At 37.0% G+C, this 13048-nt stretch overlaps 1 protein-coding gene across 1 annotated transcript in view; it reads right to left on the bottom strand.

The window, feature by feature from the left end:
* Positions 1-6456: 6456 nt before the first annotated feature.
* BCL2 (BCL2 apoptosis regulator) overlaps positions 6457-13048 on the bottom strand; it is a 160916-nt gene continuing 154324 nt past the window's right edge. The window contains exon 3 of the mRNA XM_083188045.1: positions 6457-12254. Within this exon, the coding sequence (XP_083044171.1) occupies positions 12120-12254 (135 nt within the window). The 3' untranslated portion in view covers positions 6457-12119. The remainder of the gene's footprint in view (positions 12255-13048) is intronic.

Here is a 13048-nt window from a genome sequence, read left to right as displayed (position 1 = left end):
ATTTTATTTCATACATTGAGGTGAGATGATCTACCCTTTGGAGGAAAGAAAATGTTGACAGGAAGAACGATACTTCATGGTCATCTATTAGAGAAAAACTCCATCACAGAGGAATGTATAATTTATTTAGTCTATTTAGCACCTATGATTATCCCAGGGTTGCCTACCCTCCTGGAATGCTCGGAAGGGGTCCAAAAATCAGGTCCCCCTCTCAGCCACCTGGAAAGGTGGGCAACCCTCCCGGATTCTGGGGGACCCACACTCGTGGCTTCCTCCCCCTCACCACTGGATACATCAATTTGGGACATCATCACCAGGCATATTCTCTGGAGCTTATCCCTAAAGTGACATATACCATCTTTCTTTCACGAATGGATACTAAAAACACCAAGACCTCCAGCCAGGTATATGGACACCCAACACAGTGTAATATGGACCATACTGTGACCCAATACATCCAAACATCGGTACAAGAGTATTAATAGGAACAAGCCGGAATCTATATAAGTATACAATTTCCATGTGTCCTTTTATTCTTGACATCAGAGAGTAACTATATGTATTTCTTTTATATTTTAGTTTTTTATTGATGCTATAAATATCTCAATATATGAGACTTATTAAAATTCTTTATGTAATACCCAATTGATCATAATAGATATTGTATTTTAAATTTCTAATATAATTACACTTGAGCGCTCCACAAACCCACCTTTCGCTTCATTGTTTGTGTCTAGTCTATGTAAAAGGGTGACTTGCGACACCCTCTTGTTTGAACCTTAGGAATTGTCAAACTCTTTCTGTATACAGGGGTAATTATAATAGGGTGTGAGAATCCAGAGATGCAGGAGCTTGTCTGAGAATGGCTGTATTTTTAAACGGCAATCATTTACAAAGCAAAATCAGGGTACTTTTAGCTTCTAATTGGTTCCTGCTTTAAAAATACGCCCATTTTTGGATAAACCCCCACATCTGCAGCTTCTCACACCCTAACACATTCACCCCACATTGCCAGTTGTATTCTTGCCCATTTTTGCTAAACCTACTTCCTGTTTTAGGATTAGTGTTAGTCCCAGCCATCACCGTGATTGCTTCAGCAGGCTTTTCCCCAGGGCCAACATTCTTGTATCTGCTGGAGGGAAAAATTATACAAAAGTATTTTTTTCAATAGTTTCATTTCATAATGTAGAAATGTAGTAATAAGAATGAAACAGTACCAAAAAGAATACAAGAATCAATGAACTATGTGAGCAAACACAATTTTAATGAAATATTTTTTTCATCTTAAAACCAACAGTGTACTCAAAGCAAAATCTACATATTGCTACTTTAAAAAGTCACAATGCGCATAATGTCAGGCAGTATCAAAATCTGCCTTTACAGTTAAAATGCAAATGAAAGCTGCACTGCACATACATTACATAAAAATATATAAATATATACACACACAAGTGATATTACGAGGTTACAGGATGTTAGTGATGATAGTACAACATTTACTACTGATCTGTTTACAATGCATACACTTGAACCTGCATATTCTTTCCCCTGTAAAGGTTGACAAGGTAATTTCTCTCTTAAGACTGTTCATGTAAGGCACACAACCTAATAAAGGCACTGGCTTTGAAAGGGGAGTGGGATATTTATTGTGTCATTTCCTCAAACAAGCTGGTTTTTAATTAGTTTGCATTGCAAATGTTATCCTATTACTTGTAATCATCATGGTCAAATGTAAATGTGATGACTCTGTCTCCCCTTACAAACGTACAGCCAGTTCTGGTGTCATACACATGTTGAAGAGGCGGTATTAAAGACTGGAAGAGACACTGAAGCAGAAATGTAGTACAGCCCATTGATGACAAACCAAGTTCTGCCACATAACATGTGTTATACATTTCAACACATGGAATATATCTATAGAAAATATCTTTATTTTACTCGCTATAATAACTAAACAGAGATACGTGCATCCATGTGTTATTCGTGACTGCAAGGTGAGCTTTAAATATATGTCCAATTCCACACAAGAAGAGGTGTCTCTACTTATACTACAAAGTATTAATGATGGTAAAATGTGTTATCAGGACTGGCAAGAATGGCCATGGGCAATCATACTGAAGGGGGCATGTCCAAATGAGGGGTTGCATGGCCATTTATTTATTAAAAATGTAATAATAGCTTTCCCAAAATACGACAGTGGTGCAAAGGGGGCAATATCTCCCTTAGCAGGTGACCCAGGCCCCTATAGAGAATTAGAACCTGCGCCACTGGTTACCATCTTGGCTACTGTGTACATAGTTTAACTGTTATAATGTTTTGGGCCACTTAACACAGAATACAAGTCACTTTTTAGAAAAGAGTATGAAGCAAAAATTATATTGTGTTCACAGTCAGAAAACATACAGCCCAAGCACCTGCATCAGGTGTAACATCCATACTGCATAACAGGGGCGTTCAACATGAGGATCATTAGATACTGGCCTACTACAGATCCCAGTCTTAGCATGATGTAATAGCAAACCTGTGACAGGGCATGCTAATGTGTAGTTCCACAGCCACTGTACATGGTTCTTATTTGCTGTATAAGTCTATGCTTCTATCCTTGCTGTGTAGTACAGTATGGACCCTGCACTTTATACAGTATTTGGATTACTTGGTTTTCTGGTTTACCTGCAGCCAAAAGATAATTCTTGTGAAATAAGTGGCAGCTATACTTACCAAGTAATGAGATGAATGCGACAGGTCTCTCACCCCATCAAGTTTTGATAGCTTTACAAGTTTTTAGGTTCATATATAAGAATGTGGCTGCGTTTAGTAGCTTTTCTATAGCTCAATTTGTCATTTAGATTAGATCTTTGAGAGGCTGGTATTGCTTCATCTAACCAGCCTCGAAGAATATATATATATATATATATATATATATATATATATATATATATATATATATATATACACACACACACAGAGAGAGAGAGAGAGAGAGAGAGAGAGAGAGAGTAGTACTGCTGGTTAGACATAAATCTCCTCCACCTGTATGTATAATTATATGACAGGAACAGTAGAGGAGTACCGCACCATCATTAAGGGTAAGGATTTCACACACAAGAACCCGATAGTACATGTGGGCATTATACAAAGGTGCAGAAGTATTTTATTACTACCTCCCCTGACAGCACATTACTGCCTTCCAGGAGGTGACCCCAAAACGCAGACTACTCTGCAGTGAGAGAGGTTCCCCAGTGCAATGTAATAGGCATTGCCCCCATATTGAGGCCATGACCCTTTAGGTGAAGACATTCCCCCTTTTTGGTGCACGCACGGGGGGGGGGGCAACTAATGGTCATAAAACTTGCCGTCACTGGTTACTAAACTAAAGAGGCTGACCTACAGTCATTTTTTGAATATATTTTGATTACTGTTTTCTTAGGATGTTTATACATTTCTGCCTCATTGTCTATCAATCTCCCCACTTCTCACAGTGACAGCCAGTGTTGGGTGCTGAGCAGATGGTAAGGTTGACATGTTAAAATGGAAATACCTTATAAATCAACGCTAAGTCAGGCTACTACCTTTGTCAGTAAAAAGCTCAAATAACACGTTTCAGTAAATGAAATATGTAGAAAGCAGGTAGTCTGTGATGTTTCAATGAAGCTTCAGTGGAAAGCAATATATAACAGTACAAAATAAACATACTATACAACAACAATGGACAATATGATACATCACACAGCTGAGTTTTACAGCTCAATGTAAGGAAAAGCAATATAGTAACTAGTTAAAACAGTGAGTATGTGTATAAGATTATAATTACATATACCTGTAATTTAGTCTTCAGTAGACATAGGGAATATCATTATGTAATACATTTATGTTTTATGGACAAAGAAAAAAAATCGATCATCTTAAGATGTGATCTGCCAATGCAGGGAGGCTTATAGCAGCAGGGAGTTCATCGGTTGTTCAGGAGTAACAGCACACCTGGAAGCCATTATCTCATTCTCCAGTACACATGATGACAGTGGGCGACATGTACTAAGCCTTGAAAAGTGACAAAATGGAGAGTGATACACTATCATCCAATGAGCTCCTACCTGTTATTTTTCAAACACAGTCGGTGACATGACAGGTAGGAGCTGATTGGCTGGTGATTTATTACTCTCCATTTTATCGCTTTACAAGCTTAGTACATCTGGCCCATAGTGTGATCAGTGAATATGACTGCCCACTGACTGCAGACAGCCCAACTATTAATATATTAGTAATGTGATAGTATGTCCTGGTAACAGAAACAAAGAGTTAGGACTGTGGTAACCATTAAACAATAATTACACTCACTCTAAAAATAAAAAAACCTCATATAGACATGGAACACTAATAAGGCTATACAGATATAGTCAGGTCCCTCACAAATATCTTCACAAAAAAACTTCAGTCAACTAGTTTCATGCTAAATCATATGACCATTTGTCAAGATACCCAGAGAGGTGTACAGTATGGGCATGTTTAATGATCTCAACAAATATACAGTATGGTACTGAAACAATCATTTAACATTATCTTAGTTGATTAAAGCTTTTTTTTTTTTTTGTGAAGAGATTGATGAGTGCTCTCTGTATGGTCTATAGTTCTGGACTATTGGTGCACTACATCCACTGCTCAAAATGATGGATGCGGGTGCAAACATTTAGTTATACATTTTGGACCTGATTCTGGTTCACTCGCAAAAGCAAATTCTCTCTCTAATGGACAAAACCATGTGCACTGCAGGTGGGGCTGATGTAACATGTGCAGAGAGAGTTAGATTTGGGTATTATGTTGTTTCTGTGCAGAGTAAATACTGGATGCTGTATTTTTACACTGCAAGATATCAGTACAACCCCACCCAAATCTAACTACATCTGCCCCACCTGCAGGGCACATGGTTTTGTCCATTAGAGAGAGAATTTGCTTTTGCAAGTGAACTAGAATCAGGTCCCTTGTGTGTGAGAGAGAGAGAGAGAGAGAGAGAGAGAGTCTGAGATGGAGAAAGAGTGTTTGTGTGCCTGCCTGGAGTCCACACACTTATTGAATGAGCAAGGTTGTTGTAGAGTAAAGCTTGAATTCAAGATAAGTTATGTTAGACTTATTCCTCAACGTTTATATGATCTTGATAACAACAATCTGCATGTGAAACACAAGTAGCCAATTTTTGTTAAAAAACAAGGTGAAATACAAATACCTTCAGTACCTTGAATGCATGAGGGTGTACAAACTTTCATATTAAGGGTGTGGCTGTGTTCACAATTACAAACAATATACACTACCTTATATAATTACAAATCATGTTCACAGGAAATAAGTACTGTATAGACCAGGCATGTCCAACGTTGGCCCACCAGATGTTGTGAAACTACACATCCCAGCATGCTTTGCCACAGTTTGCTATTAGAGAATGCTAAAACTATTGCAAAGCATGCTGGGATGTGTAGTTTCACAACATCTGGAGGGCCAATGTTGGACATGCCTGGTATAGACAGTACCAGCCATCACTGAAAGTATTTGAGATCATCCTAATTGAAGATCAGTTGCCCTGTACAATTTCTTTGACATTTTCTTGGTTGTACCTTACTGAGATAGCCATGATCTGACAAGAAGCTTCCGAAATACCTAAAGGCTTTCATTGCCAATCCGGATATAGAAGAGTATCAAAGCATTACATTTACTATGAAATAGTCGACAGTATGTATGACAACAGTCATTAGGTAGATCTTACAAAAGGTCAACATATACAAAAGGTTGGCACAAGCAGACGGTAGACACGGGAAAGTTGTACACATGGAAAAGTTAACATCAGTTTTTAGGCTTTTTTGGTGTCAATGTCAACACCTGAGCACGTGGACATCCAGTTAGTATACCGTGTCCCCTTGCATGGTTAGCAAGTCCACATGTGTTGACCATTGGCATGTTGATCCTTTGCTTGTGTTGACCTTTTGGCTTTGTCAACTTTGTACTTGTCAACCATATAGTGTAGAGCTATTGACTGTCAACCTATTAACCAGATACCTACCAAAAAGGCATATGGTAACATGAAAGGAGCTGCAGTAATTTGGTGCAGTAACTGGTCAATCCCTTCAAACGACAAAATGATCCTGCAATACATGTGGGTCTTTAAGTTATGAATTCTCAACCAGCTATATCTGAGTAAGGTGTATATGGCTGCTTGTTTGTTGTATAGTTGGTCTCACCATTCCCTTTGGCCTCTCCTTAGTTCTTTAGCTCTCCAACTACCCTGTATCTACCCTTTGCCTAGTTTGTGGTATGGTGTTTGACATTTTGCACACAAAAAATGTATAAAATTTGTTTATAAAAAAACCCCCAAAAAAACGAGAAAATGAAGGAAGATTCTACTGAAATTCTCTAGAGTGTCCCAAAGAGTGTTGTGCTCAAGAGATCACCTCACAACTGTAAAAAAAAATGTATGGATCAGTGGGACAGAAAGGTGTCCACAGACCCCAAAAACACACTTTTATAATAACAGCAAAAGGTGTTTCTACAAGGTATTAGTAAAAGAGTGTACACATTCATTCAACCAGGGTGATTTTTGTATTTCACTTTTTCTTCATATGCGTTTTGTTGGTATCAAGATCAACCTAAAAGCAGGAAAAGATTTATGGCTTTGCATTCAGTTGTTACTTAAATTAGGTGTATCATTTGAAGTGGAGGATAAGATTGTATGAAAATGTCACATGTATTTTTAATTCCCTGGAGATAATATTAATGAGATAATGCACAGGGTATTTCCTGAACAAGATGGCTGCCTTGCATTTGCACAACAAAGTCATGTGCTTTATATATTCATAATTGTAAGCAGCATTTCCCAGCTAGACTTAGAAAATATACATCATTAAAAATTCAAATCATATTGGCAGTTTAGCAGCACAGTTTACAAATCTTTAGCTGTATAAAATATAATAAAATAAAGAATACTCTGATATGGAAATCATTGAAGGATAAATAACTTTTAAGTTATCATACACTGATATGAGCTAGCCACCAAGATTCTGGTCCCTCACAAATGGTGTAAACATGGGCTACAGCCTTGAACAGCAAGGGCAGGGCAAGCGAGAGACCAATTAAAATCTGCTAATGGTAAGTATGCACTGCCGCAATGTGAAAAGCACTGAAACATAGAAAGTCCAATAATCCTCTCTCCCAGAATACTTATTACAAATATCATCTGCAACATAATGTGAAGGAGCTACATGTATAGAAATGAGTAGTTATCACGACATAACTCCAATACTCAAAGGCAGACACTATTTAGATACAGGTTTGTCAGTGAACCATCTGTTCTTAAAAACAGACACTCAACCTCAATCATATCCGTCAATCCAACTCAGCCCCGAGAGTGCAATATGTTGGTGCCGCTGTGTTTTAAAAGCAGTAAAGGCACCTGAGTTTGCACCCTTCAGGGGCTGAAATCAGCCCAACTTTGTGCAAAAGTGCTCAAAGCCCTAATGGGCAGTGAACACTGTTAAGTGCAGCTGATGCCGCAATGAGCTGCATTTGTGATTTCATGGCGATGAATTGGACAGAGCCCATTGGTCTTTTCTTAGGGCTAAATATGGGCAGTTATACAGCCTTGCTTTGCGTTGAGTATAGCTGTATTACACACAACAGCTTGACCTTCATACTATGACAAGTTTGGCAGATGGTGGTAAATCCCTACATATACATTTTTGCTATTTTTTTAGGGCTGATTTAGTGTTCAATATGAATGCATTTGCATGCCATAAACAAGCACATCTTGGACTTTGGGCTTCTTGCGCTTGGCCAGGTGGGTCGGGGGAGACAACTTGCAGATGCAGTACATGAAGGACGTTGGGATGCGCTTATTTTGAGTTACATACGTATATCTTGATATATATTATATAGGAGATAAAAGCAGCTGGTAGATGATGATGATGACTGTCCCAACTACTGCATGGGTTGGATACACCTTTACACTAACTGTAGGTGCACACGTTTTATAATGCATCTTTCTTCCTATACACACACAGGGCATCTTTACATACAAGTCAGGCCCATAGTGTGAATATGCATTCATGGCAGAGCTGCGGTGCACACGTGTGTGTTTTGTGGTTACATTTCAGGTACATACTTACATCTGAATACAGTACAGTATGTGAGATCTATAGAAAATGGCAATCACAATGATTACCAGCCATATCAAACTGTCTACGTCACCTTAGCAAACACATAAACTAGAACACACTGATATGAAATTAGAAAAGTGTTTCCATGTCTTCAAAACTCAACACTTTTTTCACAATATAGAAAATAATTAAAACAAAAGTTACAATAAAATACAATTCATGAACTCTTGGGACAATCAAAAGAAAGCAACATAAACATTGAGATGCACACTGGTAGGAAGCAGCATTTCTTCTACACAGCTAAAAGGTCCATTACATTTCTAGTTTGTTATGCTTACAATGCCAACACCAACACAACATTAGTACATGCGTGGTAGGGGTGTGGTACGTAAAGATATAGTGCTCTGTTGACTACTGCATGCCACTGGTTATCTGTCACCAGAACCTCAGAAACAATGCAACCTTTGGCTACTATATTGTACATAGATAGCATGCACATATATTGAATCCACAGCCCCTGATTTACCTGTGGTTACCATTAGTATAACAAAGATACAAGAACATTTGAAGTGGTGATCAGTCGTGCACCAATAAATCTGTGTTGTTTCATTATTCATTCAACCAAATAGATCTCATTATAGGTTGCGGAATGAAACATTGGTCGTTAATATGTTTTTCTTAAAATTTTCTAAAGCTAACAACTTAAAATATATAATCAGTATACTCCATAAGCTACTGATTTTCCCAGTATTAGAACACTAGCAATAATTTTAATGTAGAAGATTAACTCACCCAAGTACATGGACTTAATGATTTGGTTCCTCTTCCAAGTCCTTATTGCTTTTTTTACATTTTTGGTTAATTTTCTACCATACGTGAATACATTCCATGTGTATTAAAGATGGAGCTAAGCTGAAATATAGTTAATGAGGGCTAAATTCATCTTTAGTAAGACCTTAGTCTTTCATAAATGAAAGCTATTTAGACCCTAATACTAAGAAGAGCACAACTAAAGACTTAACAAAAATATGTTTCTTTTTCTTAAAAAAATATATATGTACACTAGTTTTGGAAATAAAAATAGTATGCTTCAGAGTAAAATAACTAAGGGCTTCTATTAGGACAAGACTCTAGCAGGGGCTCCATATTAGCGGAATCAGTAGTTATTGTCCAATTTCTAAGCATTGCAGTACAGAGAGGACAACCATTATCCGCATAAATATATCCCTTGAGCTCATCCAGTCTGTCCCATTGCACAATTGTTTTCCTACACGCTACAAATATGAGAACAGAAGACATCGGGGTTTTCCATTAACAATTAGGATTTAACAGATTTAGAAATTTCTGTTCTAGTGCAGAATGTCCCTGTCCCAATCCTTGGAAAATGACATACAGTCTGCTTTCAGAATCTGTATACTGTGTGGGAACTGTGGAGCATAAATATAAATTATTTGAAGATATTTTATATTCAAGGCTTACATACTTCAGGATCTACAGACATAATGCCTTGTATAAGCCCATTGATGTACTGCAGTGTACCGTAGTATATAGGAAACACACAAATTACACTACTGGACACATCATTAAAGGGACACGATCATGTAAATATATGGTTTAAGCTTTTAAATACCGGGATCTTAGCATTGAAGAAATTACATTTCTTTATATTTCAATGAATTATGGTGTCCATACACAGGTCCAAATTTCACCCAATTTCAACGGATCAGGCCGATATATTAGGTGAAATCATCCAAAATCGGAGGTGTTCCCATGCGCATGGGAGCCTGGAGATCTTATGTGTAGCACATAAGATGAATTGGAATTGGACCATCAGCAGCACATCGCGGGTGCTCTTTAGCACCCACAACATATCGCATCCTATTTCCTTTGCAGTGAGAGTTAAAGGGGAAACCGGTCTGTCTTGTGCCTCCAACAAGTCGGACCTGTGTATGGTCACCTTTAGAATCGTTGTGTATAGTAACGATTATCTTCAAGCACCATGCATAGAAACTAGGGGGGAAATTTAGTAGGATGAGAGATTTGGTAAGAAATCATCAGTTTTTTTAAAGCGGCAATCATTTACATTGCAAAATCAAACTGGTTTTGCAGTGAACTGGAGATTTCTTACCAAATATGATGATTTTCTCATCCTCACCCTAGGTCTCATATTGTGATATATTTTACTCCCATTCACTCATCCAGCCTACACCTACTGTACCTGAGCTATAAACAACATTGTAACTTAATTAGCGATAACTTAGTACCTACTGTTTGCATCTCAGTTTAAAGTGACAAGCCATTAAGAGTGAGGATCAAAATCCACATTGATAACATTCAGAGCAAAAGCGATAGTTTTCGCAGTACAAATTTTGACTTTTGTAAAGTATTTTCTAATATAAAACAAATAACAACAATTTGTACATATTCAAAGTTTACTGTATGTAAATTTAAATCATGCACATTTATATGATCGTGTCCCTATAACAAATAAAGTGCACTACTTTATGTGTAGTTAAAAATTAATGTCAGAGCTCTTTTTTTTTTTAGAATGGAGACTACACTTATTATAGATCTGTATTAGTATATATATTGCATTTCAATTACAACATTCAGTTAATCAGCATTCTGGGAACTTTAAGCAACTGTGGATATTACTCAATATATGTAACCAAGCACTGACTCTTAAAATATAATTTGCAGTGAGCAATGCAGCGATAGCTTTGTTTTGTTGCCAGATCAGTTTTGCTTGGCCAAAAAAGGACATAAGTTAGCTACTTCCACAGTAATTCTGCAGCTCAGCCAAGAGACGCTTGGGCCTGTTAGATTGGAAGGCACACACAGTGCAATAGTGCATACTTGGCGAATTTTGAGATCACCCATCTGGGAGTCTGCCACGGTGCCATGATGATGCGTAAAACCTTCATAAATAGTATATAAGTACACAAAAGTGGCTATCACCTAACCACAATTACCAACTTTATACCTTTCAAACATATTGATTTCAGCTTCAAAGTCCTGATCTTAAGAAAGACCCACCACCAGAATGTTTATACTGATGTGGGGTTATTGGGAGGTATTCCCCTGCTGCACACATTAAAGACAGGTGTCTCCGCTGTGTGCAACAATAAAATGGTGTTTCTCTAGTTAGGGAGGCCGCCAACACTTTACAAGTGCTTTGCACACTCTCTGGGGATGTAATCACTTCACTATATAACACAGACATGTCCCCAGCATGCCACAACAATAACCTTTATCTCGATTCAGGGTCACTAATGTAGGGACATTTGACAATTTGCCCATTAATGATCCTAGTGATTTATATGGGAAATATCTACTCATATTCCCACCACACTGACATTACTAAAAGTAATTGTAATCACACAGGCAATGTAATGCCATATAACGATGACAACGGTGGCAGGAAAAAATAGTTACAGAACTAATTAACAAAACAAATGGTAGCTTAAAATAATTATTTTAGGTAATCCTGATTCTATCCATGGCTGCCATAATCCTTGCCATAGAAAGCAATATTCCTTTAAAATCAATAGTAAACAATCTTAGAATTTAAAGTAGCCTTGATTTCGATTCTTTCATATAGTAATACAACACTGGAATTAGTTAACTTAAATGTCAATTAATTTAAAAAAATATAGCAATTTTTATGTTTTTCAAAATAATCAGGCAACTAAACCTAATGCAGATGGTGGCGATGAGCGAAGTTGGGGAAACAAAAAGAAGTGAAAGGATAAAGCAATTATATATTTAGCTCTACATGTAAATTGTTTGGATGGTGAGGCTTAGCTTGAAATGCAAATAACTTTAATAAATAAATCTTCCATAAAAAGAAAACATTTCTAGAGAAAAGAAACAAAACCTCCTTTGGCAGTAATAGCTGAATTGACAGTTGGTCCATTGGTCATACACACCACAATGTCCTTTTTTTTTCTAATTGAGTGACTACGTCATCTGACACAAAGATAATCACTTGTGTCCCAAATAGGCTCCTAAAGTGATGCATGCTCCGACTATAGCAATACTTAGGATGGTCTTGATGGAGAACCATGTAGGGTCAAATGGTGGCTGGACACTGCTGCCATACAGCTCGACAAAAGCCTCCTGAAAAAGAACAGAACAAGGAATTTTAAAAAGTGTGAAAAAATTAAGACATTTACAACGAACAAGTTTAATGAACATGTTCATCACATTTTGGGACCACATTTGCCCAAGATCCTGAATCTAAACAGTTAATAAAATAACATGGGATGCACAGTGACACAAGTTACACCAAGTGATCATCAAACTGCATAAAACAATTTTACATAGGTCTTTATAACATTCTAAATGTATTGTGATAAAATCAGTCAAACTCATGGAAAAGATTATTTTGCAATATTGACAAAAATACGTACAGGGACTGGATTTTACTCAGTTATAACATTTGATTTATAAATATAACACACTCATCATTGCGATCTTGCAGTACTCTAATTATAATACATTCAATTATTAAGTATTCAATTAAGTGCCTTTTTTGACTAGTAGAAAAATTATACGGTTGAAAAACACGTTGATCATCGAACTACTCACCAATCTATGTGTTTTTGATGACATTACAGGCATTTATTGCTTATTTGTTAGTCACTTTTCGCCAATGTTAATTCGACAAATATAAAAAAACAGGTATCAGCATCAACGGAAAAATACTAAAAAAAAAAGTGCGAAAATGGACGCACTTAAACGGACCCCTCATAGTCTGTAATTGTTTTTCAAGAAAATAAAATAAAAGACCACTAACCTAGGTTATGTGTCAAAGAGTAGTTACATTCAATTTTACAATTTACAATATACAGGTTGATTCTCCCATATCCAGAATGCTTGGGGCCAGAAGTATTTGGGATTTATGAATTTTC

Source organism: Crinia signifera, chromosome 5 (genome assembly GCF_055691185.1).
Source record: "Crinia signifera chromosome 5, ASM5569118v1, whole genome shotgun sequence".
In the NCBI taxonomy this organism is placed as follows: Eukaryota; Metazoa; Chordata; class Amphibia; order Anura; family Myobatrachidae; genus Crinia; species Crinia signifera.
The sequence above is the reverse complement of the archived record's forward strand: the minus strand, read 5'-3'. Positions and strand labels throughout refer to the sequence as shown.